The 22,179-nt window shown below is 43.0% G+C and overlaps 1 protein-coding gene across 1 annotated transcript in view; it reads left to right on the forward strand.

The window, feature by feature from the left end:
- The window catches only part of LRMDA (leucine rich melanocyte differentiation associated), a 635,497-nt gene that overhangs the window by 60,316 nt on the left and 553,002 nt on the right, over nt 1-22,179 (forward strand). The window contains exon 2 of the mRNA XM_056113521.1: nt 14,880-15,011. Coding sequence (XP_055969496.1) covers nt 14,880-15,011 — 132 coding nt within the window. The remainder of the gene's footprint in view (nt 1-14,879; nt 15,012-22,179) is intronic.

The following is a 22,179-nucleotide window of genomic DNA, read 5'->3' on the forward strand; positions in this document are numbered from 1 at the left end:
CCCAGATTTGTCTATGCTGCTCAGATTTGAGACCAAAAACTGTTGCCCTGCTTTCCAGTTCCCATCTTACTGGTCCTGTGCAGGGTGGGATGGCCCGCAGCCTTCATGCTGAACTCTTGACTGAATTGTGTCCGATTAAAACAGTGATAAAATGTTGGGAGTTCTTCTGTCAAGTCCTTCCCCTCTGAGCATAGAATAAAAGAAAAAGCAATCAATTCTAGCCTCCCCACTTTAAAAAAGAGTAAATTAAGATCCCCTAAAAGGGCTAGACAGATTTTCTTGAAGCATTTCAGGAAGACCGTGGCTAAGGCAGAATGGGTATTCTGCTAGGCTTCCTGCTCATTCTTTTTTTTTTCTTTTTTCTTTTTTCTTTTTGTTTTGGAGCCAGACCTGGTGGTAATTTGGGTTTATTCCTGGCTCTGTGTTTAGGAATGTCTTCTGGTTGGGCTTAGGGGATCATAAGAGTTGCCAGGAGTTGAACCCGGACCAGTCACCTGCAAGGCAAATACCCTATCTCATTTACACTCGGTCTACCTCTGATCATTATTCAGAGTTACACTCAGTCTACCTCTGATCATTATTCAGAGTTTCTCCAAAGAGGTTTGTCCAATGTTCTGAAAGGGTAATATCTCATGGGGGTTAAGCTACTTGTTTCCGTTTCATTCTTTTTAAATATGCACCTTTGGGAGAGGGGGTTTAAAAACTATCTTTCAGATATCAGCAACCCTTCTCTGTATCTAGTTTTATTTTTACAGACTTTCTTTTGCTTTACCCCCATGTTCGGTAGGGCGTTTGCCTTGCACGCAGCCAACATGGCCGATCCGAGTTCGATTCCTCCGCCCCTCTCGGAGAGCCTGGCAAGCTACCGAGAGTATCTCGCCTGCATGGCAGAGCCTGGCAAGCTCCCCGTGATGTATTCAATATGCCAAACACAGTAACAACAAAGTCTCCAATGGAGACGTTACTGGGCCCACTCGAGCAAATCAATGATCAACGGGAGGGCCTTTACTTTACCCCCATGTTAGTCTCTGCAAAGTGTGCAGGCCAGGAGTTCTTTGATTAGAGAACTAGTTGCACTATAAGAGGTTAGAAAATTAAACCACCAGAGGTGCTGTTTTTCCAAGGTCTTATAACATGTCCAGGACTGGAAATCAGAGTTCATGTTGTCAAGTTTAGTGGTTTTAATTTTGTGTATTCACTTACTACTTTTATTTTTTACTTTACTGAGTTAGTAAGATATTGTCTGTAAGAATAACCCATTCCTTAGGATCCAGTATTCTATCTCCTGGAATAGCCATCAGGTAGTGATTAAAGCAGATGAGCACAAGACACCCTCCACGTTTTTCTCATAAAAGTCATTGCTTGTCTTGGTCCCATCTCTCAGTATTTGATTTCTTCTTTTCTTCTCTAGTTTTGTTGCTCCTATTAGGTGTTGGTCCTCAACACCCAAAATGTACCATTATATGAAGTGAAAAGTAAGTCTGACAAAGTTGTTCTTTGAAAGGGTTTTTGCAAAGCACAGAACTTGGGTTGTTTGGAAAGAAGAAAAATGGCTCCTCTAGTGGGCCACTTTGGGAGGTCCCTGTATCTCCCAGGGCCCTTTTTCCTGAAGGAGAAATAAAGGAATCTTGTAGTCTGGGACAGAAAACATGTTTTCAATCTTTTTGGCCAACTGGGACCTCACAGAATCAGCAGTTGGCACATTTTTTTTTTTTTTTTGCTGGTTTTCCTGGCCTGATTCCATTCCTGTGGGGCCCTGCCCATAGGGAACTGGTCTTTGGGCAATTATTTGATTAGGGCCCTACTGGTCCCTAGGGCCTTGAGGCCCAGCCACGCAAATGTCTCCTTTTCTGGTTGATTTGCAATGAGTAGACACCATCTGTTGAATTAAAGCTTCCCTTTATGGAGGGTGGTGAAAGACTCGTGTGGAAGAGACACTGTTATCTTTCAAGCTAACAGTTCATGAGGTTGAAGAGCCGTGTTCTTGGCCCAACATGTGTTTGCCCAATATCTGTGGGAGCCTCCCCACACCAGGCGCTGAATTCTGCCCCATGGCGACATACGCACATACCGCAGCTGCAGCTCACCATGTCCACTCCCTTACATCTCCCTGTAAAGAAAACCTCCATTTATAGGACCCGCCAAACAAACCCACTCTTTAGACTCTTAAAAACAAACAAGATCCTGAGGCCATAAGCTCTGTGCATGCATGTGTGGTTTTGTAAAATCTCACGCCGTGAATCAAAATAATTTTAGAGACATAGTCAAAGCCCAGGTCGAAGCCCTGTCACCAACGTGGGGAAAGAGACCCTGAGAGCACAAGATAGCCAGGTGGGGAGGGTGATGGGAGAAAGACAAAGAAACATCTAGAATGTTCTTAGGGGAGGTTTCTAGAAGGTTCTTCATTCTCCATCTCTTCAGGGATCCACTGCAATAATCTCAGGACAAACATAGGAAGTGGCTAAAAAAATGTGTCTGTGACAATCCCAATTTCTGTACATTTCTAGAGCACTTTTTCACATACCCCTAGTGCCATGCTGTCCTGTGTGGTCTGGAATTTGTAGTCCAACTCCTTCTTCCCTTCCTGTAAATGATGAACCCATTGACAACAGAAGCCATGACTTACACATCTTTCATAATTCTAGATATAGGTGCTCACCAGGACCCTACCATGGGGAAGTAGGTGTCATTTAAATATTTTATGCTGTTAAATATGCTTTGGGGACTGTAAGTGATTTTTGAATTTTAGGACCAAATTACCTTTTTTTGTTTCTTAAACACCAAATGTGACAAAGTATAAGTAGATGCTCCATGGATTAGAAATCAGTTACATTGAGTTCAAGACCGTTTCCTCTTCCCCTAACCCTTCTGTTACCAGACTAACTTATTTTTATTATTTGATTTTGGCATGACACCCAGTGGTGCTCAGGCTTACTCCTAGCTTTATGCTCAGAGATCATGCCTGGTGAGCTTGGGGTGTGGGTGCTTGGGTATGTGGGGTATGTGGGTGCTGGGGTATATGGTACTGGGGATTAAACCTGACTTGGCATATGCAAGGCAAATGCCTTACCTGCTGTACTGTTGCTCTGATCTGACTAACTGATTATTAATCTAACTTTTAACTGAGTATTTTCTGTTTCCCTTATTGTATCTACCATTTAGCATTAGTATTAAGTACCAACTTATCTCTGTTGGCCAAGAGAATGGCAGAATACTGGGCTTGGCATTGTCATTTGATGTCTTTTTTGTGTGGAGTGAATGGCTAAGACATAGAGGTAGGGACTTGATCACTTGATCACTTGACTTCCCGTTAATCTTCGATTTGCTTGAGTGGGCACCAGTAACATCTCTGTTACATCTGTTACATCTCTGTCCCTGTCGTATGCTAGTGTAGCCCAATGGCGTCTGTTTGCTCTAGGAACACAAAGAGCTTCAAACCAATCATTCATGATCTTGATGAAGAAGTCTGACCATCTGGTAGGTGGGCGGCCATGCGGTCTTTTGACATCCTGTGGAATCCATTCGGTAACAGCTCTAGTCCAGCAGTCGTCTTTAAATCTTATTACGTGACCAGACCATCTGATTTTTGACACCTTGGCAAACGAGATAGCGTCCCTGGTTCTTGATCGTCGACGGAGGTTGGAACTCCAGATTCTTTCTCTCATTTGAGTGAAACATGATATTCCAAGCATAGCTCTTTCAATTCCTCTTTGGGAGACCTGGATAGCGTTCTCATCCTGTTTGCATAGGGCCCAGGTCTCTGAGGCGTATGTTAATGCAGGAAGAACAGTGGAATCAAAGAGATGTGCCCAGAGCCGGAGGTTCTTCGTCCTCTTAGCTATTTCTTCAATGTTCTTGAAGGCATTTCAAGCTGCTCTCTTTCTCCTGCACAGCTCGGGTGCCAGGTCATTTGTCATGTTGACTTCTCAACCTAGGTACACATAGCTGTTGCATTCAGAGATGGTCATTCCGTTGAGAGCGAATGGAGCATCAGAAACAAGGCTGTTTCTCATAAAAATTGTCTTCGTAAGATTCAGCTGTAGTCCGACCTTTCCACACTCACGGTCAAAGTTGGCCAGCATTTGTGCCACTTGGCTAATATTTAGTGTTATTAAAACAATATCATCAGCAAAGCGGAGGTGGTGTAGTTGCCGACCATCTATCTTCACTCCCATTCCTTCCCATTTCAGTCGTTACATGATGTTTTAGAGGGTGGCACTGAAGAGTTTTGGTGAAATGGTATCACCCTGCCGAACCCCTCTCTTGACATCAATGATTACTTTTTTGTAGAATGGTGAGATCCTGATAGTGAATCCGTAATACAGTTCATGGAGAATCTTGATGTATTGAGCTTGAATGCCCTGATTGGCTAATGCAAAGATAGGACCAAGAAGATCAGCCAAAGAACTTCACATCGGGACCCATGGCCTAGAATGGAACGAACAGGGTGAGACTGTCTGAGTTCATCATGTCGACCAAGACCATCCATGGTAACTCACAGTTACAGAAGGCCAAATCTAAACGTTGGACATGGGAGTCTCCCGGTGAATAATTCTGCAATGAAATAGACCACATCATACTCAATTGATGGTTTTACCTGACCGATGTTGCTGTTGTCCCAAAATTCCAAACGGGATCGGACCACCATCTCTTTCATGCAGAATTCTACTTCACAGAGCGGGGAGAAAGGGCTGCAAAGTTTAAAAAGAGAACTCCCAGAATGACCACCAACTGGAAGCTCTTTGGCACTATTGCGGCAACATGGGAAGATGCCATTGTTGACAACATTGACAAGGAATACGATCGACTGGTTCAGCACCTCCATGATTGTGCGAGGAACACCAAGAGAGAGATAGCCACAAAAAAAAACGCCTGTCTTCGAAAACTCTTGAGCTTATTCGCCATCGTGGTTTGGCGCATGCCTCAGGCAACCGCAAGCGAACACCCAAGCTCACAAAGCAGTGCAGAGATGCAATCAAGGAAGACCTTAAAGAGAGAAGAGCAGAAGTGCTGGTAGATGAAGCAGAAGCTGGTAAAAGTATTCATAAGCCTGCCTGTCCTTTGCCAACTACAGGACCAAGATGACTGCCCTCTGTCGTCCTGATGAATCTATGACATCTTCCAGAAGGGCAATGGAGAAGATTATCCATGACTTCTACTCAAATCTCTTCGATAGCCATGTCCACTTGCTGACATACCAAATTCCACAGGATGGATATGTCGTTCCCAATGTTCTCCCTTCTGAAATCTGACACGCCATTTCGTCAGTAAAGAAACGAACAGCACCCGGCCCAGACAAGGTCAGACCTGAACACCTGAAGAACCTGCCGTCAGTACTCATCAATACGCTGGCTCGGTTCTTCACACGCTACCTGTCTGAATGCAAGGTTCCGTCCCAATGGAAAACCAGCAGGACTGTACTACTGTACGATAAGGAAGACATCCGTGACATTGGCAACTATCGCCCGATCTGCCTATTGTCTGTCATCTACAAGCTGTTCACTTGAGTTATCCTAAATAGGATTGGTAGAACACTAGATGAAGGACAACCATGCGAGCAAGCCGGGTTCCACAAAGGATTCCGCACCATCGACCATATCCACACGATAACCAAGCTCATTGTGGTTTCTCAGGAGTTCAAGATGCTACTCTGTCTAATGTTTATTGATTTAAAGAAGGTCTTTAAAGAGGTAGGTACATGCTGGTGAATTTCAACTCAGCTCCACCTAAATCAGACTCATCCTTGAGGAACATGTGAAAAATATAACTATAAGATGTAATTCTTTGGAGGATTGTTCTTGAAGGGTCAGGAAGGGAGTATAGCTGGAAATTTAAAATAATTTGAAAATCACCTAGATTTATCACTATATATGAGGATACACACGCGTGCGCGCACACACAACACACACACACACACACACACATATATATCACTGTCACTCTCCTCCCATTGTTCATCGATTTGCTTGAGCGGGCCCAGTAACGTCTCCATTGGAGACTTTGTTTTTACTGTGTTTGGCATATTGAATACATCACGGGTAGCTTGCCAGGCTCTGCCATGCGGGCGAGATACTCTCGGTAGCTTGCCAGGCTCTCCGAGAGGGGCGGAGGAATCGAACTCAGGTCGGCCATGTTGGCTGCATGCAAGGCAAATGCCCTACCGCTATGCTATTGCTCCAGCCCATATATATATATATATATATTATAATGAAAGGATTACAAAACTAAAATCAAGGTTAAATAGAGGGTGTGTATAAAGGTGAATTTTCACTTTGGGACTATACCTAGACCTTACTTATAAATTGCTTTGCAGAGTAGATGGGACACTGTACTGTATGTGCAAAGGTTTTGCATGTGTTTTGGTTGCTATGTTGGGTTTCAGATAAGCCAGTTAATCTTTCCAAACATTTGCTACTGCCTTAAAATTCCTCTAGAACTGAAGGACTGTGAGTCCATGAAGAAAACCAGGACAGGGCATGCTACATACAAAGAGAGCCTGGTTCTGCGATGGAGTTTAGACTCTAAGAGGTCCATGCATTGCCATGTGCTTTATAAAAATGTGGGCTGTTCCCACAGTTGCAGAAGTATAAAAGTGGCCTTACGTAAGCATTGATGGGAGATGGAGTGAGACACAGAATTTAATGTGGCCAGGAGTGGCAAGAACTCTCTGCTGCCCTCTTTCCACCATGCAGAGTCCTGAGGGACCCTTGGTAAAGAAACAGTGGCTCCAGAGTCAAGGGGAGTTATGGGGTGAGGGTGGTGGGAGGAATACTGGGAACATTGGTGGTGGAAAATGCTCACTGGTGGAGGGATGGTGTTTGATTATTGTATGACTGAATCTCAGTCATGAAAGCTTTGTAACTGTATCTAATGGTGATTCAATAAAAAAAATTTTTTTTAAAAAAAGCAGTGACTCTTGGCAGCCCTTGTAAACTGTGGTTATAGGGAAAGGAGCACAGGTCAATTAGATCAGACTGAGTATCATCAGTGGTCACCACATCTAATCTTCCACCCTTTGCAGAAATTCCATGTTAACAGCTTCATGATGCTGCATACTGATCAAATAAGCATAGAGACTCACAAGGAGCTCAGTCCTTTGGTAAACAGTTCTTTGTAAGGTTCTTTTGCTTGCTTTGTTTTTTTTTAAATTCAAGGCCTCTTTCCTCAGTTTACATAATTGTATTCTATTCATTTATTTATTTATTTGACTTTTGGGACTGTGTCTGGGGGTGCTCTGGGACTACTGAAGTCTCTTTACTCAGAGGCTACTTCAGACAAATTTCCAGGGGACATGTGGTGTTAGGGTTTCGACCTGGGCTTTCCACAAGCAAGGCTCACACTTAGTCCATTGAGCTATCTCTCCAGTCTCTCCTATTTAATATTTTTTCCTGAAAAAAATTTCCTTTCCCATAACTTTAGTTGTCAAAAGGTAGGATGAACAAAATTATTGTGCTTGTTGAAATGCCAGAAACTTCTAAGAAACTCAGCCACCTCTGTTCCGACCAAATAATTTAGACCATATCAAGCACCTTTTATTATATCCTTCATTACTGTGGGTTATTCTTGTGTGGTGTGTCTGAGTGCAGATTCTCTGTTCAGTCTGATACCCAGAACTGAAGTAAAACTACAGGTAGACTTACTTAGGTGCCAAAGAGAGAACTAGAGCCAGAGGAGCTTCTCTAAAGACCCTGCTCTTCATACAAGAGTCCTCTACTTTGTGTTTGGGGAATAGTCTTATTTTACCTAAAAGGATATTTCCTAGAATTACTGAGAGTATCTAGCCCACATGGCAAATCCTGGCAAGCTCCCCATGATGTATTCGATATGCCAAAAACAGTAACAAGTCTCACAATTTGTTGTGAGACGATACTGGTGCCTGCTTGAGTAAATTGATGAACAATGAACGGGAGGTTGTTCAGTGCTACAGTGCTACAGTGCTACCCCAATTGTCAGTGTCACTGTCGTCCCATTGTTCATTGATTTGCTCGAGCGGGCCCAGTAATATTGTGAGACTTGTTACTGTATTTGGCATATCAAATACATCACGGGTAACTTGCCAGGCTTTGTTGTGTGGGCGAGATACTCTTGGTAGCTTGCCGGGATCTCCCCAATTATAAATAATTATCCATGGCAGAAAACTTGGTAACTAGTGAAAATTTTGAGAAATCAGGGGCAGGGGAGAATTTTTAAACCCATTATCCAGAGGTTAGTGATATAAACATCTGTAATATTTCTATTGCCAATCTATAAATAGTCACTTAGACATTGTTATTTAAATAATATTATTTAAACAATTATGTATGGAGGTGCTTTTGTGTTGCATATCCAGAATTGTGACATCATCCCTTTGTGCAGTATTTTATATCAATGGCATTTTGTAAGTTATAAACTCCTAGCAAAGGCTACTTTAATGACTTAAGCATCAACATGGAAACCATGTGCCAAACTGAATTAAGTGTGGAGGACTGAAGGGACCACATAGGTCCCTTTTCTATATATGGAATTTTTGTGTATGTATTATGTGTAAAAAGTGAATTTTAGGTGCTTAAGTGGATCACATGAAAGTTCTACTGGATTAGCAGATAACCATTTACAATACATTTTTAATTGAGGCATGGTATTTCATTATACAAAGTGTTGTGTTGTTATTGTTTTTTAATCATCCCTCTATTTGGTGGCATTTAGACTTGTTGCCAACATTACTATAAACATACTTTTCTTGTACATCTGTTTATAGTAACAAGCTGTAATGAACATAATTCTTTTGATCATTTTCCCTTTAGGACTTGCATTTCCTTTAGGGCTTTTCTTAATGTTTTACAAAAGCCTTTTTTCATATTAACGAGTTTAAACCCTTGATTGTCAGAAAGATTGCAAATATTTTCCGACATTTTTATTTGCTTTTTAAATTTCAAATGGATATTTTGGGTAAATGAACTTTATATCTTATATTATACCTTGTGAAATTTCATCTTGTTGAACCAATAACAGGATCATATTGGATTCCACTAATTCTTTTTGTCTATCGATAGGATGGTGGCCTTCATAAATGTGACAAATATATTCTTATCCAAGTCGTTAGCTAAAATTCATGATCCTAGAAACTGCCCCTAGAATAAGTCGGGCCAATAATTAGTGTTCTTTGGGAGTATTTTTGAACTGATTTGATTCTACTAAAAGGTAAGTGACTCTACCACTTTTTGCTCTCCTGTCACTGGGATATCATTAAAACATTTTGCAAGACCATTCTGAAGTCTGGATTCTGTAGCCATCTTTATTGCTACCTAAGTGTTCCTATTGGTAGCAGATGTCACAGGATTTGCCTTTAATGCACAGAAACTGCTTGCCTGAGAATCCCTGTACTATTAAATTGATATGTATGCAGTCTCATTTTGCAGTGGATTTGAGCTTACTTAAAATGAAAAACTAACACATAGACAAATGAACTAACAGCTATAAAAATTATAAGCGTTGGTGGTGAAGTTAGAAAGCAAATATGGAGACCATGGAGTGTTTACCTTTTTGTAATTGGGTTATCTTTTTGTAGCTGAGCTTTGTGATAGTAAAGGTGAAGAAAGAGAAAGTAAAGGTGAGCAGATGCATGAGTTACGGTGTCCGCAGACAAGCTAATTTTAGCTCTCCAGAGACGTCATCTTCTTAGAATTTTATATAAGTGCACTGACAAACATGTAAATCCAAAGTTTAGAAAATCTCATCTAGATTTTCAATGAATAGAAGCTGTAAGTACTCATTTCAGGATCTTACCTCCTTGCTGATTCTCTATAGTTCTTTACTCATCATATTTGGTAGTTTGCTCATTACTGCTGTTGGGTGTGGAGCATGAAAACTTGATTTCACTTTGAATTAAGAGACACCTAGTGAATGACATGGGTTTTTTTTTTCTTACTGATATTCGATTTGATCTCTTACACAAATATAGAATTTTATTTGCTTTAACTTTTGGGTCATCTATCAGCAGGGCTATAGGAGTGACTGAAAAATTGCACGTGATGTTCTATCACATGATGCCAGTATACACTCCCATAGCTCAGAACCTTTTCGATATTCTTTTGTTTTATAGAAACAACCTCCCCCCATCAATCCTTGCCAGATGGACTTACCAATTTATATTTTTATTTGTTTGAGCATAACCTGGCTATGAGGCCTGAAACATGGATAAATAAACACACACAAAACATACAGAGCCAACTGTGTGTACATAGCAACATACTCTACTATAGGTTGGCCTAATTGCTTTTGATGGTTTCCCAGGTATTATTAAGTTTACATTGAGATTCCTTGTTGCTCACTGGGAAGACAGGAACCATCCAGAAAGGCCACCGAACAGGCTCCAGGACACCCAGGGTGGCAGTTGTCTGATGCTTCTTCTAGGTCCTTTAGAATTGGTGTAGATTCTCTCTTTTCTGATTACAGAAACATGAATATGGTGTCAGTTAGATACTACAGGGATTATAACATTTCTGTTGTATGAAGTTTATTGTTCAATTTGTGGCATGACGTTTGGTCCTTGAGTATCACTGGCTACAACTCTAGAAGCCCCCAAGTACTGCCAGGTTCCTGAGAATTAGCAGCTCAGTTGCCCAAGAATTGCCAGGGATGGCCCATCAGCCTCACGAGTGCTGCATCGGAGATGTGAAAAAGAAGAATGTATAAATATAAATGTGGATAGTTAGAGTGGAGGACGCAGCTAGATCATTGAGGATATACTATTTTCTTACCTAGTTCAAGAACATCCCAATCATTCATCCTGGATTCAAGGCCTGCAATGGTTCCCTTGACACACCTTCTCTCTGAGGATTTGTCTCTTGTATTTGCTGCCCATCTCGGTCAGTCACCACCGGTACAGGATGAAGACAAAGGGCTCTAATTCCTACCATAACCTATACCCCAGAGAGACAATCAGTAACGCTTTTGCACAGAGCTTTTTCTTTTTCTAATTTTTTTTGTAGGGTAGGGGACCAGAAAGGCCGGCTGTGGATTAGTAACTCTTCTGCCCCAAACCTACCAGCCTGACCTTGTCCTGTTTCTTCTTCCTTCTGCAGTGAACATTCAGGCACAGGATGAGATGGGCTGAGTATGCACTGCCCAGGAGCACACGGGGTGGGGCTCCAAGGGTGACCCCTTTGTGGGGCCTGCACCCTGCCTGGAGCCCCTCAGCACTGCTCCCAGCATGGGCCTCACAGGGGCAGGGCATCAGCCGCCTGTTTAGTGCCGCTGTTTTTATAAGCTAATGAGGGCAGAGTGTGAGCCACGGGCAATGATGCTGGGATATTAACTGTGACAGGAAGCTTGATCATAATTATCTTAACGAGGATAGGGTTAATTACAGTGGAAACTTTAAAGTTCTCTCGCTTTGCATCCACTAGAGCTGAATGCATTGTGATGTTTTGTCATTTTGATGTGACTTTGGAAAAGGCATTGGGACTCTCTTATCAGCTTCGAGGCTCCTGGGGGAGCCCAGCCAGTCCTAAGAAGGAAGAATGGAGGAGTAGCCAGGATGGTACCTGAAGGGAGGTCACCAGGCTGAGACCTGAGCCGCTGTCCTGGTGGGGGGCTGGAGGCTGGCACCTGCAATGTGCTTTCTCTCCTGGTGCTGAGTAGGTTTCCAGAGCAGTGCACCTGCCACAGATCAGACCACACGCAGGCCTCTGTCCAGGGCTGGGGAGACTCCCTCTGGCAGGCTGCTTCCCCCTGCAGGCCCTGGCCACAGCATAAGTGCCAGCCTCACCTGCTAGCATGCCCCTTGGAAATCTCTCGCCACTGCTGGCCATGCTGGTGATGGAACCCAGAGGCATGCTCCCACCCTGTGTCTAGGCTCTTAAACCCAAGATGTGGCAACAGTCCACGTTCAAGGCCACACAGAGAAGGACCCCTCCTGACTTCTTCCCTGTAGCAACTAGAACATCCATCCAAACAGCCCCATCTGGGCGCTGTTTTTAGGCCCCCTCAACTCCATTGTTATTTCACTTACCAGCCCCTAGCCATTGCAGGCATCTTCTATAGAGAGGCATGAACTCAAAAACGGGCACAAAATATTTCTTTCCCCAGCTACTTCTAGAGAAAGCACAACTCAAGTACAGTCATAACTAGTCAAAAACATTGTCTTCCAGGATGTGTCTTTAGGGACTTCTCTGTTACCCAAATCCAGTCTCCTGCTCTACACGGCACTGGGTCTCTGTCCCTCTCTGCCAATACTTTCCTGGGCTCAGAATGAGCTTATCCAGTCCCAGGGGGTGTGGGCAGGGCAGGGGAGTTTCTATGCTGGAAGGGATATGTCTATGCTGGAATGGATATATCCATAGGGATATGCTGATGCATCATGCACAGATACACCATGGCTGGGGACTTGAACCCACATTTCCCAATTCCATTCTAAAGTCCCACGGGGCTACTGAGCTCACCCCAGAACTGCCCTCTGCCACAGGAAAGCTGGTGTCTCTGGACACTCCCTCTGGTACTCCCCTGACCTGGAGCTTTGTATCATGCTTTGTCCTGGGATCTTTTTATTTCTCTTCCCCCAAAGCAGTCTTGGGCAGTTGCGTTTTTCTGCTTGCCAGTTGCCCATCATTTGCTGACCTCGATGAGAGTGTCCTATTTGCAGCGTATAGCTCGGAGCAATGGGTGTTTGCATGCTGCCTTTGCCCAGAGCCCGTGATTGTCTGTACACAGAGGATGCAGTAGGGAGCCAGCAGTGCCCGCATGGTGGTGGCATCAGCTCCCAGTGGAAACAGGGCCCATCTAAGGGCACAGCATCACTCAATAGTTTCAGACTTGGGGAAAGTCAAAGCTTCCTGATAGAAGCCAGACTTCCTGCAGAGCTTCGCACATGTGTTCATTTGCCCTGAACCCCAGCTCCCAAGATCAGGGCTTTAAGAAATGGCAGGGAGAGAGGACAGAAACCGAAGTAGCCGATGTGAGCTAGTCAGTCTTGGCTCCTAATTCTATGCAAGAGCATGTGAGCTGGAAGCTCCTGGTGTGCTCCAAGCTTACACCCTAGGCCAGGGGGGTTGCAGAGGGCATGTATTGGGGTTGGGCTGGACTCCGTGAGCCTGAGAGAGTTGAAGAACAGCCAATACAGCACAACCCATCACTTGCAGCCACTCTGTGCTGTACTATGTAGGGTGCTGGCCTCAGAGTGGCTTGAACTAGGCTCTAGTTCTTCCTGGGACCAAGCCAGGGTGGGGACATCCATGTGTGGAATGCTGGGTCCCGTGATGTCCAGGGATTTATTTTTTCATTTGGGAGGAAACTACACTCCTCTGTGCTCAGGGCTTACTCCTGGCTCTGTGCTTACGGAATCACTCCTGGTGATCGTATGACCAGGGTTGGCCAGGTACAAGGTAAGCATCTTCCCTGCTGTATGATCACTGAAGCTCAGAGTCTGGGAATTTAACCACTTGTTCCCAATGAGTTTTATACCTCCAGTGGAATGACTTTATCCCTGGGGTCCCTTTGACCCTAGTGTCACAAGGCAGCTCTGGGGAGAGTGCTCGGGGCCTGAGGCTGTGTGAAATACATGAGGGGGTGGTACCCAGGCCAGAAGGCGGCTCCACAGTGGAAATGTCGCTGGGAATTGAGTCAGTGGTGCAAAGGATAACTCTCTGATGCAGTACATTTTATGGAAGAGCTTGAAGTCTCTGGTGAATCTGCCCTCCGGACAGTCTTGCAGCTTGGCTGTCAGCCTGTCCAAGCTCTGCACAGCTCTTGGGCTGGTGTACCAGTCTCCATGGACATCCCTGCACTGGCAACGTTGTTTAATTAGCACCCATGTGTGCTGGGTGCACAGACCCTGCTCCACCCTCCTCCACCAAGCTTCCCATCCTGAGCACAGAACATCAAGAGTTAACTTTCAGCAGTGTGGATCAGAAAGGCTTGTACTGTCCTTGCTGAACTACCCTTCTCCCCTGCTCCCCCCTCCCCCCAAGATGAGTACTTCATTCTTTCAGGTGCCAGTTTATTTACTGCCTCAATGTCCCCATGGCGCAGCAGACTCTCCTTCCAGAAAAATCAGCAAGAAAACTACTTTCCATAAATTAAAACAGTAACATCAGGCTGCTAGGAACGCAGAGCTAGAGCTAGACAGTCCTCCCTGCCCGCCCCGAGTCCTTCCTTCAGTACCATTCTTCCCCTGGTGAAAACTAAACCAAACCAAAAACAAACCAAAAAGCAACAGCCGGCTCAGCTCTCAGGCGGGAACGATTAGGTACTTCTGCAGACACCTCGCTGTTCGGTCAGAGCTCGGCAACACTGGGCAGAAGCAAATTAAGTGATTAGTAATGAAAAAACAAAGCAGAGCCGGGAGAGTCAGAGGCACAGAACCGAGAGAAAGAAACGCTTTCCGTGTGGCTTCCGATGAGTGTGCAGAGAGAACTGCTAAGAAATGATACTTGAAGTTATATTTATTATTGTAAGAGGGGTATGATATTTCTGGGCAGGAATGATGGATGACAACTTAAATTTGTGTCCAGGGAATGAAGGTGAACTGTGACAGAGTTATTTATCTTGGGAATGGAGGTTAGGGTCAGCCGAGGCTGGGTGCCTGAAGGCACAAGACATTGACAAATTTATCCTGCAGGCCGTATCTGAAGCCCTTTGTTTTGGATCCTGGCTACTCACTAAGTGACCCTCATCCTTCATGTTGGCAATGCGTGAAGGATGCGGTGAGTGCCAGCGGCCCCTTCCCCCCGCCGCCCCCGCCCCGGCTCCTGCTACTAATTCTTGTCATTCACTTTGCTGACAGGCACCAAGCCCAAACTATTCCCAGTCCTGAAAGGGAAGGTTAAAATATTTATTTCGGCTCATAATGGCCTCCCTGATTTAGTGCAGGATCATTTTTCCTGTTGCCTTTGTCATTGCAGGTCACTGGAAGGACTGGGCGCGTTCCGGAGCCTGGAGGAGCTCATCCTGGACAACAATCAGCTCGGAGACGACCTCGCCTTGCCAGCCTTACCGCGACTCCATACCTTAACCCTCAACAAGAACCAAATATCCTTGACTTTGCCCGCGGCCCAACCCCGCAGCGTCCCCTCCCGCCCCCTCCCCGCCCCGCTGCCCCCCACAAATACCTGCGAAATGTCAAATGAGGTTTATGTGTCAGCTAAATTAAAGTATGTGAAATACAGCCCATGGGCAGACAAAGCATTCTGTCTCCTGGCACCCGGGACACTTCAGAGTAATTTATTATAGGTCATTCATAAATGAAATGCACCATTATATCTTCCTGTTGCTCCATTTTAGTGTAGGGATCTAAGTTATGGCTGTGAAGAAATCTTTTTAATAGATAAAAATAGAGAAAGAAAATAATGTCAGCGCTGCTGCTCTTGGCGCGGGCCTGTGTGGGAGGGCGACCTCTGGTGGTCCAGGGTGGGTAATGCCATTAAGCCAAGGAGGCCTTCGTGGAGATTTCTGGGTCTGGGGCCAGCTTGGTGCAGATCAGTTCTGGGGAAGGAGAAACGGGTAAGGGTGTTAGGGAGAAGATCCGTGTGAAGCCCAGCCTAGTCCCGTCCTTTCTTTGACCTTCCTAGGGGTGCTGCAGGAGGCCTATTCTAGTTCTTGGTTCTCCAGAGTTGCAGATGATGATCCTTAGGACTAATTGTTCTGGATTCTGGAGTGAGGCTGAGAATGGAATCAGAGCCCTTCTGTGGCACCCAGCTTCGACTACACTAGAGGTGCGGTTCCCCGGGCCAGTGCAGTGCCCGCTCCCTGAGGTGGGGCGTTTGTTGCTTTGGCCCGTTTCTGCTGCCTTCACACCTACAGTAAGGCCTCACAGAGTTGAGGGGCAGCTCTGTAGGATGGAAGCTGAGTTATTAGAATCGGCTGTCCCTCACTGGCCAGAGTTCCTATGGTTCTGCATTGTGCTAGGTAGCATGAGGTATATTATTATTCATTATTCTTTTTTTTCTTTTTGAGAAGGGTGTGAGTTTTCCATATATCCACATGGAAAAACAAATAATGAACTATTGCCCCATACCAGGCAGGCCGGCAGTTAACTAGATGTCAGTTACACTGAGTTACACTGGGTTCCGTGACTATCCTAATTGTATGTGAAATTCTTTCCATTATACTATGTTACTTCATATTTAAAGTCTACTCACCTTGTTTTACTGATGGAATATTTAAAACATGGTTTCATCACTTTCTCACACTCAGGCATAAATGAGAAATAGAAAAGTGACTGGGGCATATCCCCTAGAGTATTAAATGAAAATAGATAATAAGTTTAACATATATGTATATGGAAGCTTTTAAAAATAATCTGAAAAATAACTTACTAGTCTGTGTTTATCTTTCAAGCTATAAGTTTATATTTCTTCTATAAAATAAGCTTCATATGGCCATTGTCAATTGGCTTAATAGACTCAAGAAAAAAGGCCTACGTGTGAGTATCAGCCTTTAATACAATGAAGCATTGATGGATATTTCCCTGTCCTGTCCTTTGGTCTATCAAGAATTCTAGTCATTGCTTGAAAAATCATCATAATGTGTCTCAAGCTTGCTTTTGTATCTGTCTTAAGTGACATTTTATCAAATCAATTAAGCACAGAATGATTATGAAACTAGAATTTAGAGGTTATGGTCCTTCCCTTGAACCCCAACACTCATACTATGTGCTTGTGTCATTGAGAGTATTGGAGACCTCAAGCTTGGGTTCATGCTTTAGTTGAATAATATTTCATCATAAATAATCCTCTAAGAGTCCCCGGTATTCATTGTTTAAGAAATAAATTGGGCTGGATGTTGATTTTATTTTCAGGATTACAGTCCTCAAAGATTCTCGGGCCTTTTGACTCTCTAACGCTGATTTTCTTTGTTTTTAACTTCCTTTCCTATTCTGTGTCTCACCTGATCTCATTCGTAGCAGTAACACTGAGATGAGTCTTGGCAGTGGCCTGGAAGGACTCAAATAGAAGGAAATTTGTAGCTATAAGGCTGGCCAGCCACTACACTGTTGTAGGATAATTTTTTGTCAGTAGATACAAAAGGTACTTATTGGCTCTCTCGTGGTGTAGCATGATTTCTTTCTTTTCTTGACTGTTGGCATGAAGATCTACTTAGTTTTCCCATATACTTTATCTATAAGTTGTAAAATGCAATAGTAATGTGACTCGTCATTCTCTTAACCTAATCTTTCCCACTCTACCTTCTCAGCCAACAGAATCTACAGCCTACTTATAACAATACCACAGGCTCTCCAGTAATTGCTAGGTTCCATGTTGCTATTACTGCTCCACGAATTTCATGAGACCTGGCTCCATCAGTTAGCTTTGCCACATAATAAACAACCCTTCAGATTAGTGGCTTTAAACAACATGTATTTGTTTACATGTCTGTGGGCCTTCTATCTAAAGCAGGGCTTAGCTGGGCAATTCTGCTGGTCTCTCCCTGAACATTCAAATTGCTGTAGTTATTTGGAGGATCAGCTAATGCAGAGAGGTCTAAGGTGACTTTGCTTATGTTGGTAGGTTGATGGTGGTGGTTGGCTTAACTACATGTCTGACCACTAAGTAGTTGAGTGGTGATATGTTCTGCTAGGGCTGAAGAGGCTTCTGTACTTAGGAGGGGTGTTCCAAGAATACAATGCCCGGTGCATAAGCACTTTCCTAGTACTATTAACATTACGTGTGTTACTGTGCTATGGATGGAAATAGCAAATCACATACCAAACATCAAGCAAATAATAGTGGGAACTATATATAGATAGAAGAAGGCATCACTGGCTCCTATAGCAATTTCCCATACAGATCTAGAGGTCTTGTCTCCCTAAGAATCTGCTTCATAATTATAATAAAGTGAATATTGAGTCAAGTAAGTGTTGATGTTGTAACAATGTGAGTATTGGCCTTTGTACATTTGTTTGTACTTTAAACACATTAGTGAGATTACTACCAAATGCTATTCTATCTCATTTTTTTTCCTGAGAGGGAGATTGGGCTATACCTGATTGATGCTCAGCTCTAACTCCTGACTCTGCACCTAAGAGTCACTCCTAGTGTGGCTTGGAGGACTATATGTGGTACCAGGGTTTGAACCTGGATTAGTAATATGCAAGGCACATGTTGTACACTCTCCTATACAATTTCTCCAGTTCAGAGAACTCATATTCTTTTACAAAACTAGTTTTGTGTCTGATTTTGCTTTTAATCATCTGTGGAATGGTTATGCACCACCAGCATTACCAATTTGTAGACCTTGAAAATCTAGATGATTTTTCCGTCTTGGTTTTACTCTTTTTTGTTAAAGATGCTTGTACCATGCTCTGTTACTATACTCTGGGAACTTGGACTGTTGGCTTCTTTTATGGTTTATCAAGAGGGAAATTCAAATAGTGGTTATGGATAGGCTTTGTAGCCAGACTTCTCTGGATTTGTACCCTGGGTATGGCTCTTCTACCTGATGTTGGACAAGTTATTTATGTTTTAAACATGTATTTTGTTTGGCTTTTTCTGAAAAATAGGTAAATATAACAGTCCCCACCCTATAGTTTTTGTGATATGGCAAGATCTAAGTAAGGGTTAGTTTTATTTCTGTTACAATTGTCCTAGAGAATTCAGTGAGCTTACATGATCTTTCCTGGGCCACATTATAAACATCGGCAGAGCCTAGGCAGAGCTCATTTTCTTGATTGTATTTCTTGCACTCCACACACATTGTGAAGGATTATGAATCTGCATCTAGAAAAGACTATGCCATTTTCCCAGCAGCACGTGCTCACCTCATGTCTCTGTGCAACATTTAATGAAGGTATGTACATTGTGTTTTTAAGGCAGGATGATATTGTCCCCTTAATGGGCTACAGTGTGGTAGTAACATAACTTTTATATATACTGGGAAACCAAAAAATATTGTATGACTCATTTTATTGCAGTCATGGTCTGTAACCCAACCCACAATTCCTCTGAGTGTGCTTGCAAAGAAGCACACCGAGAGCTTCTTTGACTTTATAATTAACTGTCACCCTCATATCATTTTTTGGGTATAGTGGATAACTTTTATTTTTAATGAAAAATTTCGGAACATATAAGCTTCTCCACAACATTAGATTGTCCATGGAGGGGCTCCATCCAAATTCCACTGTGAAAGTTCCCACCCCCAGGTTTTAAAACTCAAGAGAGGATTGATCATTGTGCAACCAGGGGAGCTGAGATGTGGGAGGAGTTGGTGGCCTGTGTTTCCACTTGCAGGGACTTACTCCAGCTGTAGCAAGAACTCATGAAAGGGATTCCAGGCCCCAGATCAACATCTGGCAAGTTTCTTCTTAAATCACAGATGCTTCACCTCCCAGCTGCCTACCTCTGCTTGACCTCCAATATTTGTTCTGCAAGCCCTTTGTTCCATGAACAGTCCGCTCTGCCTTACTGTCTGCTCCTGGTATGCTATCAGTCTCAGCTTTCCAGTTAATGTTTCATCGTCCTCTGGTGATTTAGGCTTGCCCATTGGTCACAGAAATGGGAATGGCATTCTATCCTCAATACCCAATATGTTCATTCTCTGTTACCTATATGCATGTCAAGCCTATTCCTGGGTCTTCTGCTGTTTGGGTAAGAATGTGGTTATGGTCTCACCCAATGTATGTCTGAATTCTCAAATCGCAATAAAGGAGCAATTGAAAGAGTTAGCAAATATAACTACCTATCTTTTGCACAATTGAATTCCAATTTCCCTTTGCAGGAAATGAGGAAGAGCAGCAAGTTGCCTTCATTTGAAGCCCACTTGGCTTTCTGAAGCCCTCTTTGTTTGAACACACGTGAAAAGAGTGAGGAAAAACTGTAGATCCAACAGGAAGAAAGAATAAGGCTACATTTTCCATCACTGGGCTGTGGAAAGAAGACCAGTCAGAAGTGCTCTTGTAGTAGAGACCATCCAATCTTCAATACTCAGTGAGAGACTGGACTAGAGTTTATGCAGCTACTCATTGTCATGTTAGGAAAACTCCACGGCTCTGACTATAGATCAATCAATTGGGTAGCATACATAATAATAATAATACACTTCTGGGTGTTGTTGAGATATTTAAATGGAATAATACTGGAAGATATTTAAATGGAATGATACGGGAAACCACTTATTCACCAGTCAAATATTTCACAAGTTCTGCGTGCATTTTGTTGTTCAGTTCTTTAGATGAGTAAATCAAATCAGAAGTAATCGGGGCACAGAGCACAGATGGTCAATAATAAGTGATGTTCTCCCCTGGAAGCATGTAAGACTTAACCATTTTCCATGTTGTAATAGCCTCTCTTTTTGTTGGGAAATTGTCGATGCTTTAGGATCTAGGTTTGAAACTAGACTTGCTGTTTATTGAGCATAGAACCTTTAACCCCCATCTCAGTAATTGTCATTTGGATGTGATGAAATTTTGACATGTGTGTATCAAAATAGAATAACATGCCATGCATACTAGTTGACATGCAACAATTCTATGTCAGGATAAGAAAATACCCCCAGTGACTTTCGAGGCTGTCTTTGACCTGGAGTTGAGTACAGAGGGAGGGATGATCTCATTCTTCCCTGGGGAACAGCTCCAAATCTATGCCACTGAACAGGACCACCAGGAGATACCCGTTCTCTCTCAGCTCCAGACTTTTCAGGTAAGATATTGCTTTGATCATGGGCCCTTGCAGAAAATCATCTCTGGCAAATCTAGCAATGACAGCTGGGCTCCATGATGGCGACTTTCTATAGACAACACTGAAAATACCCAAAGCAACAAGTCCTCTGGAGAAGATTTGATGAGGGAGAACAGGTGTGTGCTGAGGCTCCAGCTGGAAAGGATTGAAACTATGCCAGATAGATTCAACTTTCAAAGGCAGGTAAGGAAAATGCACTCTTAGGATAGTTCCTGGAATTGTCTCTACTGAGGTCATCCCAGTGAACCCCGATATCAAATTTCCTCTACTAGTTGTGTCTGGTTACTTTTATTAATATAAAAAGGGATGTAACATAGTCTACCTCAGAGCTCACAATTGGGAAAGAAAGTCTGTGTTGTTTTGGTTGACCCAAAAAACCAGTTAAAACTCTAGTAGTATCAACATAATGCAGCATAATGATACAAATGATATCATATCAGCATTGGTATCAGCATAATGATACCAATAATTTAGGATGCAGTTCCTAGTAGTTCTGGATAATTGTGGAGTTGGTGAAGACTACATAGTTCAGTTCCATTATCCACTCAATGAGTAATTAAAAGGTGAAAGAAGATGGGAAAGTCTCTCCTATATACACATACACAAAACCCCATGCCAAATGGCACAGAGTTTATCTAAGGATTCCAATGAATCCAGAATTTCTTGGATTTATTGAAGTAGAATAACTGAAGCTTCTTGAAGCCCATTGATTCTTGGCCCTAGAAATTTCACATTCCCAAGACATTTTAATAAGTCCACATTGTCCAGCTTCCTACTCAAAAAGAGATGCAGGTTTTATGGGGTTTAAAACTTAAGTAATCTGAAGAAAACTTCTGAAAGGTATATACTGTATAATAATGCAAAATTTTGTGTAAAGATGAATATAGGGAATTACACACATAAGCAAATAAAAAGGATTTGTTGGTTTGGGGGGAACATTTGAGTATTCTCAGGGATTACTCCTTTCTCTGTGTTCAGAGATCACTCCTGACTGTCCTTAGGGGGTCTATATGAGGTACCAGGGATCAAACCCAGATTGGCTGCATGCAAGGCAAGACCAGTACCTTACCTACTGTGCTAGATATATCTATATCTATATCTATATCTATATCTATATCTATATCTAACTATAACTATATCTATACCCCTGTATTTTTGGATATGGCTTTTTGGGGGGGTCACACCCAGCGATGCTCAGGGGTTACTTATGGCTCTGTACTCAGGAATTACTCCTGGAAGTGCTCACGGAATATATAAGATGCCAAGGATCAAACCTGGGTCAGCTGTGTGTAAGGCAAACACCCTCCTTGCTGTACTATCACTCTGGCCCCAAATAAAATGTTTTAAGTTGAAAAATGAAAAATATCACAGATATTTTCTGTCATGCCTATATAAAAAACGTTTTCCTATTTTTCTGTAAATTCCTTTTACCTTTGTTATAGGATGAAAGTTTTGTAATTTTTTTGTAGATAAATCATTCCAGGCCCAGTAACGTCTCCATTGGAGACTTTGTTGTTATTGTGTTTGGCAT

The sequence above is a fragment of the Sorex fumeus genome, unplaced genomic scaffold (genome assembly GCF_029834395.1).
Source record: "Sorex fumeus unplaced genomic scaffold, SorFum_2.1 ptg000020l, whole genome shotgun sequence".
Classification (NCBI taxonomy): domain Eukaryota; kingdom Metazoa; phylum Chordata; class Mammalia; order Eulipotyphla; family Soricidae; genus Sorex; species Sorex fumeus.